We start from the raw sequence: 15086 nt of genomic DNA, 5'->3' as shown, positions 1-15086 counted from the left end.
ACCAGTTGAAGAAACTATATATACACACACACACCCCTACACACACACGCACACACACATACACACACATATATACATGTGTACACGCGATCTATATAAAAATAGATACACATATGTGATATGCATAAACACATGTGTATATAAATATCTGCACGCATACATATATACATATATATTGCGTATATATTTAAATATATGGATATATATATGTAGCTTAATAATTGCTTTATCATTAACTAGCTGTATTCAGTTGTCTCCCCTGTAAAATTAAAGGATTGAACTAGGTTATTTCCAAAGGGCTTCCCAGTGCTAAGGTATGTATGTATACATGTGTGTATACATGTGCACACGCACATTTATAATATTAAAACTACACTAAGACTTTTGGAACACTTTGTATATGTAAAATAGTGCTTAGAGGTAGCTGCTGTTGGAGCTCAGGGTACCCTTCTCTCCTTGCTTTGTAACTTTGCCATGGGGTCACATACCTAGTTCAATGTTGGGCAGGGCCTAACCACTCAATAGTGGATTGGGCTTTCCATTCTCACATTAACTGATTTATCACCCCTACTCTGGCTAGTCTGGCCTCAATTCTGGTTTGGGCTATAGTCTAGGATTTCCTCAAAAGAGGGAAAAGTAAAAAAGGGACTCAATGTATCATATGAATTGGACATAGGGCAACTATTTTTTGCGGGGGGTGGGGGGCAGGGCAGTGAGGGTTAAGTGACTTGCCCTGGGTCACACAGTTAGTGTCAGGTGTCTAAGGTCGGATTTGAACTCAGGTCCTCCTGAATCCAGGGCCAGTACTTTATCTATCTACTTCACCACCTAGCTGCCCCCCAACTAATTTTTATTCTCATACAAAAAGCAATGGTAAGCATAGGAGAAACAGAGTATGCATTAACAGAATGATTACTACAAAATTCAATATCTTAACCTATTGCTATATTTCATTCTGTTTTGAGGCCAATATTTTTAACCCCGTCAGAACATAAAATAGTTGTGCAATATTGCTAATTAGGCATTTTATAGTTCACCTTGGCACTGGGTATTATTATATCAATTAGCCAAGCATAATGTTCTTTCTGGTGGGTCTGGTGAAACTCACCAGGTTGTTAATAAGAAAGAGAATCCAAAAAAAATGGGATCTTAATCCAGGCATAGGCTTGCTTAGGTTGGGCATGTGTTAACAGCTGTATGGGGCTGTGTCAAGGCTAAAGCATTTGCCATTGTCTCCACTCCACCCTCTGGATACAGGTCACAAGAATTCTCAAGCTTTGAATACTTAAAGGAAAAGGATGTTAGAGACAGGTTGCTATTTTTAAAAAATTAAATCCTCTCAGTTTTATCTCAGGATCAGTTAGAGGATTTGTCATCACACTATAAAACGCCTTAATCACTGTGGCCTAATGTAGGAGTTCAAGGTGTAGCCTTCCCTATGTTCCATTATCTCTTTCTGTCTTTCTCTTTGTCTCTCTCTGTCTCAGTCTCTGTGTGTGTGTGTATGTGTCTCTCTCCCTCCCTCTCTCTCCATATATATATGTATGTATATATAAATAAAATATATATACATATACATATATATATAATATGTGTGCATACACCAATATGCATGCACATGTGCACATATAAAACCAGAACTGAGATTTCATCCATTTGGGGGGTACTGGTGAGGAACTTCATCAAAGCAGGTTAGCACCTTCTCTGCATCTTATAGAATTGCCTGGGAGACTGAGAGGTTTAGTAATGCTGCTAGCATCATATAGCCACTGTCTATCTCGGGCAAGACTTGAACCCAGGTGTTCAAGACTCCAAGGATGTCTCTTCTATTCATTATACTACGCTGTCTTTCAGTAGCACTGAAAGTAGGTGTACTGTTAATTTCTCCACTAAATAAACATAGAAGACTCAGAATCTGGGCCAAATTGCTGGCCTTGGCCAAGTGCTGCTACTATACTTTGCTGTCGTTAAAACCACTGCCAAGATAAACACGGATATGCTGTACAAAATATTTAGAAAAATGATTTAGTGTGCATATACCTATCACATACAACTGTTTCAGTATCACATTATGAGATATTTAGGGGGAAGCCTGTAGCATTCAAGATAATGAGCCACCCAAAAAAATCAGTTGGAAAATAGCTGTTTCTAGTTAAGAAAATATCAGCCAGAAGGGGGAAAAAAGAGCAAAAGAGGAAGGAAAAGTATTGTACCAGAGTTTCCCTCTGAACTCCTAACCAAAAGAGAGGTCATTGTCTGGTTTTTCTTTTATAGGAATCCAGCTCCTGACCACTGGGCTTTGGTTAGTGGTCTCCCAACATATGTTGCCCAGAATGGCCTGGTGAGTGTGGGGCTAAGATGGGGGACACCACTCTCTGAAAGGAAGACAATTTGGGATCAGAGTGGGGAAAATGTTGGGAAGAGTTTGCCACCCTCCCCCATGTCCCAATATCCATCACCTTAGTTTCTCTGTAACATGCAAGAACTGAGATGGGAGGTGGAGGGTGAGGGGTGGGGGCTGGGGGCTGGGCAAGACTGCTGTTGCTCTCACCTCCCTTGTCCTCTCTCAAGGGCCATTCAGGTTCATCTTGTCCCATTTTGTGCTTTCCAGATTTGCAATATCATGAATGCTGCATCAGAAGACTTTTTCGCTTTCCAGGTATGCCACTTTGCTCTTCTCCAGGAGATAACTATGTGATGATTTTTTTTCTAACCGAAAAGTTAGGAAGATAACACTATTGAAAGGTTATTTCAACAGAGTAATAAAGGGAGCTGGCAAGGGAGTCAGACTCCCTAAGGTTCTTAGCTGCTATCATCATTATTATCAGTATCATTATAATTCCATGCCTAGCTTGTTGGGAATCTGATAGCATTGAATGACTCTTGTGTGATGCGGTGGAAAGAACATTGGATTGGGAGTGCAGAGACCTGGATTATATATCCCTGGGACAACAATTATGTGGACAATTCACTTGTCCCAATCTGGCTTTCAATTCCCCTCTCAACCACATCCTTCACATATCTGCCAAAGTGATATTAACAAAACACAGATTTGCTTATGCCTCTCCCTTGTTCAAGAAACTTCAGTGACTTTTGCCTTGAGGACAAAATATAATCTCCTCTCTTTGATTTTCAAAGCCCTTTTTAATTTGTCTCCAATATACCTTTCCAGATTGACTTCATATTACTCACCCCTCCTCCCATGCACTCCCCATTCCAGAGTGGCCTATTCTGTTCCCTGTACACAGTCCGCCCTCTTTCTCTTTGCCTTTGTTGTTGTTCAGTCGTGTCTGACTCTCTGTGCCCCTATTTTGGGTTTTCTTGGCAAAGGTTTGCCATTTCCTTCTCCAGCTCCTTTTACATAAGAGAAAACTAAGTTAAGTGACTTACCCAAGGTCACAGAGCTAGTTAAGTGTCTAATATAGGATTTGAACTCACAGAGATGAGTCTTCCTTACTCCAGACCTGACACTCTCTTCACTGCACTACCTAGCTGCCCCCTCTTTGCCTTTGCCCACACCTAAGTGATCTACCTTCCTCAATTCTGCCAAGGCTCAGCTCAAATGCACCTCCTATAAGAGATCTTTACTGATTCCCCGAGTCATTAGTACACTTCCCTCACCAAAAAAATTAATGACATTCTATTAATTTTGCCTATATTTAAAAATTTACTGATCTGTGTACATGGTTTTCTCCCCAATAAAATCTAATCCCTGAAAGCAGACACTTTGTCTCCCCAGCACCTAGCAGAATGCCTAACCTGATAGTCATAAATAAATACTTTTAAAACCTTATTTAGGGGTAGCTAGGTGGCGCAGTGGATAGAGCACTGGCCCTGGATTCAGGAGTACCTGAGTTCAAATCTGGCCTCAGACACTTAACACTTACTAGCTATATGACCCTAGGGAAGTCACTTAACCCCAATTGCCTCACTAAAAAAAAACCCCAAAACCCAAAAAATCAAAAAACCACCTTATTTAAATTTCATTCTATGAAAAGAAGAGTAGTGTGAAGAGTAATTGTTTGCAAAGTACCTATCCTTCCAGCTCTCTATTTCAGTGAGTTTAGATGAGCAGATAAAGATCTGTAGAAAATAATAAACAACTAGAGAATACAGTGGACCAATGGTGATTCTCTAAATTTAAATTTTTATGGATTGAAAAAAATTTATACTATTATGATGTTCCAATAAACCCTGCCCCTCCTCTAGTTGAATCTTTCTATGTAACAAAGAAAATGTTAAGCAAAAGTCAACCATCAAAGTCATCTTATCTGATAGGTTAATAGATGCTTGTTGATTGATTCATTGACAGTATATGTACCTTTCCACACCTAATATGTAGTAAAGTATGCTTCATCACCTGTTCCAGTGAACCTCCAAGGGTGTGCCACAAGTTTCATCAGGTCCGCCTTGAAAGCTCTTTCCACACTCTTAAGATTTCTACACTCCCCATCTTCCCCCAGCTGCTGGCTGTGGCCTGCGGTGAATGTCTTAACAATTCTATCCTTGGCGGCACAAAGCCTTCTTTCTGAGTATTGAGTTAGTAAAGGAAGAGGAGAATGAGGAGGGATAGGAAAGGAATCCCAAGACCTGGGTGATAGCTTCCTTTTTAATTTTTTTTTGCCATTTGAAAGATGCAGTTTGCTGTGTCATGAAAATCAAGGTCAGTTAATTCAATTAATCTGAGTTCAGCTAGGTAGTGCAGTGGAAAGGCCTAAGTACCGGTTATGTGACCACTGTTTACCTCAGTTTCTTCATCTGTAAAATGGGGATAATGACAGGGTTTTTGTGAGGATCAAATGAGGTAATGTTTGTAAAGTGCTTAGCATAATGCCTGATACGATGCAGTTCCATTATTATATAAATGTAAGTTATTATTATATTTATGTTTACTTATCAGTTCCAAGTGCCAAATACTTCCACATCTTCAGGTTTTGTCTGGGATTGCTTGATTAAATTTTTTTTTAAGTTAGATTGCCTGTTATAGCATGGGGTAGGTGAGGACAGTTCAAACAAAATTGTTTATTTTTGCCCAAAGAAATCATGGAAGGGGGAAAGGGACCCACATGTACAAAAATATTTATAGCTGCTCTTTACGTGGTAGCAAGGAATTAGAAGTTGAGGGGGTGCCCATCAATTGGGGAATGGCTGGACAAGTTGTGGTATATGAATACAATGGGATACTATTGTGCTGTAAGAAATGATGAGCAGGAAGAGTTCAGAGAAACCTGGAGGGTCTTATGTGAGCTGATGATGAGTGAGATGAGCAGAACCAGAACATTGTACACAGTATCATCAACATTGAGTGTTGACCTACTGTGATGGACTATATTCTTCTCACCAATGCAATGGTACAGAAGAGTTCCAGGGAACTCATGATAGAAGAGGATCTCCAAATCCAAGAAAAAAAAAGAAAGAAAGAACTGTGGAGTATAGATGCTGATTGAACCATATTATTTCTTTTGTTTTGGGTGCTGTTGTTTTTTTTTTTTCTATTTTGAGGTTTTGCATCACGGCTCTGATTTTTTCTCTTGTAACAGGAATAATGCAGAAATAGGATTAATGTTATTATGTGTATATATATGTGTGTATATATCTATATCTATATCTATATGTATAGAGATATATAGATATAACCTATATCAGATTACCTGCTGTCTAGGGGAGGGGGGAGGGAGGGGAGGGAGGAAGAAAAATCTGAAATTGTAAAGCTTGTATAAACAAAAGTTGAGAACTATCTTTACATGTAACGGAAAAAATAAAATACCTTATACATTAAAAATTAAAAAAAAAAAAAGAGAGAATGCTCTTCTTTTTCCCCTTCTCTTCTTTGTTGAGATAACAGACCAGAGTAGAGTGAAGGGGAAAACTTCAGACAGTACAATCTACCTTGGGCCAAAAGCACATGGGAGCTACATATGCTCACCCACAGTTTTGTCCAAGCACAGTTCAGAGGCTCAAGATGTAAGACTGGACTTTTCAAGCCCAAGAGATGGTAGCAGTTGGGACAGTGGTGGAGAGTCAAGAGTTTCTGCATAAGCACATGGCAGAGTCAGGCACGTGTTTGCCCATGTGATCAGACAGGGGAGGTCTTGCTTTCCTAGACAACATGTATTTATTGTCCTCTTCTCTCTGCATGAGTTCATAAGGCCATTTGGTTTTTGCTACGTTGGCAGTATATTACTAGATTATATCTAAAGAATCAACTCTCCTTGAATTACAAAGACCAACCTTTTATTTAGGTTGCAAATTTACTGTAGCTGTGACTCCCAGATAACCTCCATTTTGAAACTGAAAAATACTGAGGCCCTGCCCCACAATGTAAAAACTTGGCCTTTGCCTACTGAACACTCTTCTGGTTTTCAGTTAATAAAGGAACTAATCAGATCTTAGCATCAGAGGGGAGGGGAGGGGAGAAGGAGGAGGAAGAAGAAGATGAAGAGAAAGTTTTGGTATGATGATGTATGATGCTCAGTCATTTTGCAGTCATTTCTGATTCTTCATGACCCCATTATTGGGGGCAGGGGTTTCTTGGCAAAGATACTAGTTTGTCATTTCCTTTTCCAGCTCATTTTACAGATGAGGAGACTGAGGCAAACAGGGTGAAGTGACTTGCCCAGGGTCACACAGTTAGTAAATGTCTGAGGCTGGATTTGAACTCTGAAAGAGAAGTCTTCCTGACCCCAGGTCCAGCATTCTATCCACTGTCCCACCTTCATTACCATGATGATACATAACAAACACAATGAAGCTGGAATTTATAAATCCAATGGATGCCAATTAAAAATATAGAACTTGGATAATGCTAGATCTTGAAAGGGTTTTTGATATATAACTCACAATGTAGGCTAGGACTGATTCCTATAAAAAGAAACAAGAGGGCTTTCCTTTTTTTCATCTTCTTCTTGGTTGGGATAAAAGACCAGAGTGTAACAGTGAGTCCAGACTCGGACTCTTAACTCACTGTATTACATGGTCAACTTTGAAGGCTTGAATGGTGATATATGTGGGGAAGTGTATATGTGGAGGTTGGGGAATGGGGAAGAGTTTGGAGGGGCTGGGGTGGTCTGGGAAATGAAGAGTCTTTTAGAAAGTAAGTAGAGGGGGACAGCTAGGTGGCACAGTGGATAAAGCACAGGCCCTAGATTCAGGAGGACCTGAGTTCAAATCCAGCCTCAGACACTTGACACTTACTAGCTGTATGACCCTGGGCAAGTCACTTAACCTAGTTTGCCCCACCAAAAAAAAGAAAGGAAGGAAAGAAGGAAGGAAGGAAGGAAGGAAGGAAGGAAGGAAGGAAGGAAGGAAGGAAGGAAGGAAGGAAGGAAGGAAGGAAGGAAGGAAGGAAGGAAGGAAGGAAGGAAGGAAGGAAAGAAGGAAGGAAGGAAAGAAGGAAGGGAGAGTTCTAGTTCCACAGCTAGTTCATTTTCTACTTTGGTACAAGTAAAGATCCCTTGGTTTTGAGCTAGAGCATCTAAGACCTGGGTTCCAATTCTAGCTCTTCTATTAGCTATTTTTGTGACCTTAGGTAAGTCCCTTGAACACTGATTTCACTTTCCCTATCTGTAAAATGAGGGAGTTGGATTAGTTAACCTATAAGGTTCCTTCCAACTCTAACTTTATGAAGATATGCATCTCCGATTCAACTCCATAGTTTAGCTGCCAGGCATTTCCATGAAGCTGCTTCTCCAGGTATTGGCTTCAGCCCTTTCACTTCCCGGATAGCCTTTGGAAAAAATCACTATCCACATCTGGCTTGTAGAGAGATTTCCTGTTGCCTTGAGTTAGACCCATAGTAAAATGAGCAAAATCCACCCTAGTCTGATCCAGAGCAATTGGATATTCCTTGAAGGAAGCTGAATGCCTCCTGACATTGGTCTAATGACCTCTGCAAATAAGTATGGAAGTAACTATAACATCATTCTTTGCTTTATGTAGAAAGAACCTCTGGATGAATCTGGATGGATGATTAAAAATGTCCTCTCGATGCCCATAGTCAACAAGAAGGAAGAAATTGTTGGAGTGGCTACGTTTTACAATCGAAAAGATGGAAAGCCCTTTGATGAAATGGATGAGACTCTCATGGAGGTAGGTCCCTCCACTATCCCTGTCCCCCCTTCTCCCCTTCTGTGCCTTTCCTGTAAATATCCAAGAAAAGAGTGGTTGGCAGCAAAACAGGCTCAGAAGGCAGCCTATTGTGACCCTACAGAATGATCCCACATCTACCTAGGGGCAAGGAAGAGGGTTGGAACATATTGTACTAAAATGAAAAGAACAGTGATAATTTCAGTGCAGACAGGAGTCTGTGTGATCTTTGGGCTGTAGAGAGACGTATTAAGGGCATTAGGAAGACAATGTCCTTGTACATGACTCCAAATGGTGTGGGTGAATGGGAGGCCAGCCTGAGACATGAGCCATTCTATTCTCTGGGGAACATCTTAATGATGTCCTCCCTGAACTTTGCTGATCAGAAAGAACTTCCTGAGCCTGTGGTAAAGGAAGGGCTGTCAGACATGAAAGTGAGAAAGGTGCCAGGAGAAGAAGAAGAAAGGACTGTGGTGTGTTTAACCAGGAATAAGTTGTGTTGCTGAGTTCAGAGGAGGTGTCTGTCCCACAATATAGCCTCCATCTCTATGCATCCTCGCCCCCTTACACTGCCTGTTTCACCACCTGATTTTCCCAATGATTCAGTGGGGTTAAGAAGCAAGCCTTTGAGGGGCAGCTAGGCGGCGCAGTGGATAGAGCACCGGCCCTGGATTCAGGAGGACCTGAGTTCAAATCCGGCCTCAGACACTTAACACTTACTAGCTGTGTGACCCTGGGCAAGTCACTTAACCCTAATTGCCCCCCCAACCCCCCCCCCCAAAAAAAAAGCAAAAAAAAAAAAGTAATGGAATATTGCTCTTAATTTAAAAATGACAAACATATTGAATTGTTGTTCATCCTTCATTTTTGAAGAGGACCAATAACGTCATGGGCGATGTCAACTTGAGAGTGAATTAGATTTAAGTGAGACAGAATTGCATTTAAGTGATGCAGAGTTGTGCAAAGTCCTCAGCCTCACTTTCTTCCTGAGTCATCAAAGTCCAGTGACAGAACGAAAGTAAAGACAACTGGTGATGGCCCAGGATGCAGAATTAAGAAATGATGAACATGATGAATATAGATATAACACCACAGTACAGGGTTTCTGGACAAAAGAGAAGCAATTGCTATTTACACTTACTATGAGCCACCAAGGGCCAAATAATGGCCAAATGAGGTTTGGGCAGGGAACCTACTGTTGGCCAATCGATGAGAGTCAGAGTGATTTGGATTTGAGACCTAGTCCTTAAAGAAAACTAGCCTATAAACCACAAGACATCTTGTGAGGTTTCAGCAATCAAAACGTGTATTCCTGGGGACAGAGCACCAGCATGTAAGGATGTGAGTCATATGTGGAAAGAGGGAGAGAAGGAGGAGAGGAGAGGAGAGGGAAGGAGAGGGGAGAGGAGGGGAGGAAGTGGGAGGGGAGGGGGGGGAAGGGGAAGAAAAGAAAATCATTGCCCAATTGGAGCTTGCCCCTGAGGGTCTTCCCCTCCCAGGCTAGCCTATTAATTTTTTATTATTGGTTTGTTCATTCATTAATTTATTTTTTGAATAGGTGAAAGATGGCATTCTTAGCCTCATTTCTTACCTCACCTTAATCACTGAACAGATGGTGTCTCAGGCAAACTGAGACCAGAGAAAGATCTTAACTTAAAAAAACGGCAAGGTCTCCCACTGCATCTGGGTTATCTCTAGTTCTTATGTATATCTTCCCACTGAACCCCGGTGACTGGAGGAGAGAGTGAGGCTGGCTGGTGACCTTGCACAGCCCTCCCTCACTTAAATCCAACTCACTGTAAGTCACGACATCGCCTCCTGATATCATGGTCCTCTTTGAGAATGAAGGACAAGGGCAGCTATATGACACAGTGGATAAAGCGCTGGCCCTGGAATCTGGAGGACCTGAGTTCAAATTGAGTCTCAAATACTTAACACTTACTTAGCTGTGTGACCCTGGGCAAGTCACTTAATCCTCATTGCCCCATTTAAAATTAAAAAAAAAAAAGAGAGAGAGAATGAAGGACAAACAACAACCAAATGGGCGGTAAGATGGCCCCTAAGCTGCACTTGGCTTCTCTTTGGCTTTAGGGAGTTTATTTTAAAGGAAAATTCTGAATTTGCTCACAATTATTCTGAGTCCTCAGTCAAGAGAATTTCTCATACCTAGGCAGAGATTGGACTCTCTGCCTAGACATGTATTAAATTAATTCAGTTTTTCTGGAAACATTTGGGTAACAAAACGGTAGATTATATTCAATTATCCCTGAATTGCCAGGCATGGGGGGGGGGCGGGGAGGGAGTTGGAGAAAGAGTTTACCTTTACTTGGGGTTTTCCTTGGCCTAGGCTGTCCTCTCAGAAGTCTGGGAAGGCAATGACTTTTCTTGATACACTCAGTTTGCCAATGCTCAGTCCTCCCTCTGCTCTAATCTTGCTCCAACCTAGGCAATCTAGGACTCAGAATCTCATTTTCTCTCTCCAGTTCTGGAGAAATTTCTCCCTTTTATGCAAATTGCTTAGGGTGTGACCCAGTCTCTCACACAATAGCTTTGATTAATTCAAGGAGAGTCTATAGCTGCAGTCTCATTCACTCAGTTCGGATTGTCTGATTCAATCAAAATATGTTTGCACGCCCAATCTAGGCATCAGAGTCATAAGAGATAGTTTTGACCTCACCATTGGAGAGAAACATGGAAGGCCTTAAATGAATTGACACAAAATGAAGTAAGCAGAGCCAGGAAGACTATAAGTGAACAAATACATGTATAAATGAATGGATGAATAAATGAATAAACACATATACACATGCATATGCACACATGTGTATACATACACGTATATACATATACTATATGTACACATATACATATAATATCCATACTATATATACATATACATACATATATAACACCTATAACAATGTCAAAGAAAAAGAACAGCCACACAACAACCAGAACTTAATGTTGCTGAATTAATAAAGAACAAGTTTTGGTCCAAAAACAAAGATATGAAAAGATACTTCCTCTCTATAGCAAAGGTAGGCGAGTCTTTAGGTGTAGAATACTGATTTCATGTAAGATTTTTTTTCAGTGTAATGATTTGTTTTGATGGATTTTTTCTTTTCTTTTTCTTTTTTCTTTTTTAAATTTTTGCAGGGCAATGAAGGTTAAGTGACCTGCCCAGGGTCACACATCTAGTAAATGTCAAGTGTCTGAGGTCAAATTTGAACTCAGGTCCTCCTGACTCCAGGGTCGGTGCTTTATCTACTGCGCCACCTAGCTGCCCCTTCTTTTCTTTTTCTTAAATTTTTTTGTTGTTGCTGTAAGGAATGACTTTCTGGGAGTGGGAATGAGAGGGTTGCAGGGAAAAATCTAGGTGATATAAAGATGAAAGATCAATTAAAAAAACTGTTTTAAAGTACATTTTTCCTTTCATAGAATCACAATTTAATTCTCTACAATCTACCTAGGCCCCCTTCCCCACCCCCAATTTGGTTCGTTCGGGTCCTGCCCCCGGGAATCAAGCCAAAGAATTCTTCTTTCACAGGCCAGTCCTTCCAATGCTTCATCGTGGCAGAGATTCAAATCTTTTCACCATCTTGGTCGCTCTTCTTAGCAGAGTTTATCATTATCCTTCCTAAAATGAGGTACTTCATACTGGATAGCATCCTCCATATGTGAAATGACCCAGGCACAGGCAGTCTTCCACATTTGTCACCCTATGCTTTTATTATTGTATCCTATACTCACGTTAGCTTTGTTGGCTCCCATAGAACACTGTGGATTCACAGTGAGCTTCTGGGTGGTGGAATCAGGCAAAATTCACCAAGTGTGCACCTTTATGGGCTCTGCATTGCTGGCCCTGGAGCCCTGGATCCCCTGGATCCCATCCACAAGACACAGGGTTAACCATATGACTCCTTTGCCTAGGAGCTCAGCCTTCTCAGGATGGTTTAAAAAAAAAAAGGTGACCTTGGTTCTATAAGGTTGATTTTATAGGGCACAGACATAATTTTATAGGATCATAGTTTTAGTACTGAAAGGAACATGAGAGGTCATAAAATTCAACCCCTTTATTTTATTTTTTAATATATTTTGACATTTTTATTGCTATATTTAGTTTTTATATCACCTTCAGGTTCAAATATATCCCTCCTCTTCTATACAGAAATTCATCCTTTGTAACAAGGAAAAAAATGGGGAAATGTAGTTCAGAGAAACAAAAAAGCACATTAACCAAGGCTGGCAGTACATGCAATATTATGTACCCATCATCCCCTTCCCCTGAAAAGGACAGGAGTTTTCTCACCTGTTCTTCAGGATCATTGTTGACATGGGCTTGGAATAGATCAGAAGAAGTTTCTCCTGTGAGAAGCAAAAACCAAAGATGACCAGGTAACAGTTACAGACATATTGAGGAATCAAGTGACTATCAAAGTTTAGATTGACCAACTAGATATCAGGACAGACACACCTTAAGAAGTAAGAGGAGAATGGAAAATGCTCTCCAAATCCAGAAAAAGAAGAAAAAAAAAAAGGACTGTGGAATCTAGAGGCAGATTGAACCATGCTATCTCTATTTTTTTGTTTGTTTTGCTTTTTTGAGTTTTTTCCTTTTTGCTCTGATTCTTCTTGCACAGCATGACTAATGCAGAGATATGTTTAATGTGATTGTACATATGTAACCTATATCAGATTGCTTCCTGTCTTGGGGAAGGGGGAGGGAGTGGAGGAAGGAAGAAAAAGTTGAAACTAGAAATCTTATAAAAACAAATGTTGAGCAGCTAGGTGGCGTAGTATATAGAGCACTGGTCCTGGATTCAGGAGAACCTGAGTTCAAATCCAGCCTCAGACACTTAACAATTACTAGCTGTGTGAGCCTGGGCAAGTCACTTAACCCCAATTGCCTCACCAAAACAAAAACAAAAACAAAAAACCCCCCAAAATCAAATGTTGCAAGCTATATCTCCATGTAACTGGAAAATAATAAAATACTTTTATGTAAAGAAATAAAATAATAAAATAAAAAGAATGTGGCATGGGCTTAAAAAAAAAGAAGTAAGGGGAAATAAAATTCTATAGCAGGAAAATCAATTAGGTGCTACTACCTGACTGGAGCTAGGAAACAGAGATAACCTCAAAAGTCAGGACCATCATTTTGTTAAGGGTTAAAATTCTAGCTAAACTGTCTAAACTATTTAATGAGTGGTCGCCAATAAATTATAAGCTTTAGCAAGAGTTAGGCTTTTAAGCATTTATTAAGGAGAATAAGAATTTGGTAAAGAGAAAGAAAGGCCTAGATTCCTATCTATTAAAGGGAGAGCACATTTCTCGCTCCGCTCTCCGCCAGAGTCCAAAAGGAAGAGCCCGAGACTGAGCGCCAGTCTCTTCCTTCCTCCTCCCACTAGCCCGCGTCACTTCCTCCCAAAGAAAAGACTCCTGGTCTTGCCCTCAAAGACCTTCGCTTCATGGGCAGAACTCTTCTACAGTAAGTATCCAGCAGGTGCCGTCATTCCAATCGTTACAGTCCCCCCTGTTGTTCCTCAAGAAACAAAATGTTTCCTTGATGGAACAGTAAAAACAATATAATAACTATTGCTAACTAATAATATGTGAACAACAATATAGAAAAGGAAGAGAGGAAAGTTTTGTCCAGAGGGGCGATTTTTTTTTTTGTCCTCATGAACCGACGCTTTGACATTAGTCTTGCAAAGGGAGGGCCTCTGCAGAGAATACATGTTACAGATGGTGTATATTATAACAGAAAGAGAAAAAAAACCAACAAAAACAAATCAAAACTGTTCATTTAAAGTCTCTGAAAGTCTTTTCTCAGATGTCCTCTAGGTGTAGTCGTGGAATGGAAGTCTTTTCAGGGGTTGATGTGTGGATACTGGTAATCAGCCAGGAAATTTCCTACAAAATTGAGCTTAACACAACTTTAAAATAGCTTTGTCAATAATCAAATCAAACAATGAAAGTTCTCAAAAACATGTCTAAGGGAATTCAGAATCTTAGTTGTTACACATGAAACATATAATAAAACAAAAATTGAAACATTCTTTAAAATTATAATATTACTATTATATATTATATAATATTACTATAGTCCCCCCCTTATGGAGGGTAATTGAGAAGACAATTGCTGTGATATTAATTTTTCAAAATAATTTTTATCTTTGTTTCATCACTTTTTGCATCATCTGCCTAATCATCCTCATGCCATTATGAGAAATTTAAAAAATCTAATATAATTGGTAACAGGTGTCAAGGCCAAATTCAACACTGTATTTATCATGACACCTGAGATAATTATGGGGGTTACCATAAAAGAACAGAGAAATGATGGGATATGAGCATTCCCACACTTGAGCAATATGTACTGCCCATACAGTATGCCAGGCTTAAAATAGGTGGATGGAATATATGTCCATGCCACCGAACATATTGGAGGAAACTGAGTCAGACTTAATCAGATGCATGGGATTGAGATGTCCATGGCATCAGGCATATAGGAGGGAGCATAGAAGCCAGGCGTAGAATAAGATGGGTGGGATGAATACTTCCAGCCATCTGTACAATATTGTGGGGAAAAATAAAATAAAATATTAAACCAAGAGAATCCAACCTCAACATTAGTCAAAAGCTGTTCCCTCGGCCATACCTTGACTTCATGCATGTCTCCCCTCATGTGACAATTCAGTGTCTGCTCTTGCATGTATTCCTCTTGTGATTGGATGGCATCTTGGCCAACTGGCATCTGATAACTCAGAATAAAGGCAATTAATGTCTTAAATGATAAGTTCCCATAATCCAAGTCTCATATGGATTTAAAAATTGAGGATAATAAATGATTGCAAAAAATGTGAATACATCTTGACTCAGAACACAATATATAATTATGCAACAATTTCAAATAATACCCCTTTTTTTTACTTAGTATACAATTACTTTTTTGAAAAATCTGAACATATTTAAATAAAAGTTAAAGCACAACACAATCT

At 39.9% G+C, this 15086-nt stretch overlaps 1 protein-coding gene across 1 annotated transcript in view; it reads left to right on the top strand.

Moving 5' to 3' along the window:
- PDE6A (phosphodiesterase 6A) overlaps positions 1-15086 on the top strand; it is a 107724-nt gene that overhangs the window by 27324 nt on the left and 65314 nt on the right. The window contains exons 7-9 of the mRNA XM_043980715.1: positions 2275-2341; positions 2612-2659; positions 7939-8088. Coding sequence (XP_043836650.1) covers positions 2275-2341; positions 2612-2659; positions 7939-8088 — 265 coding nt within the window. The remainder of the gene's footprint in view (positions 1-2274; positions 2342-2611; positions 2660-7938; positions 8089-15086) is intronic.

Source organism: Dromiciops gliroides, chromosome 2 (assembly GCF_019393635.1).
Source record: "Dromiciops gliroides isolate mDroGli1 chromosome 2, mDroGli1.pri, whole genome shotgun sequence".
NCBI classification, from domain to species: domain Eukaryota; kingdom Metazoa; phylum Chordata; class Mammalia; order Microbiotheria; family Microbiotheriidae; genus Dromiciops; species Dromiciops gliroides.
This window is presented reverse-complemented; position numbering and strand designations above follow the sequence as displayed.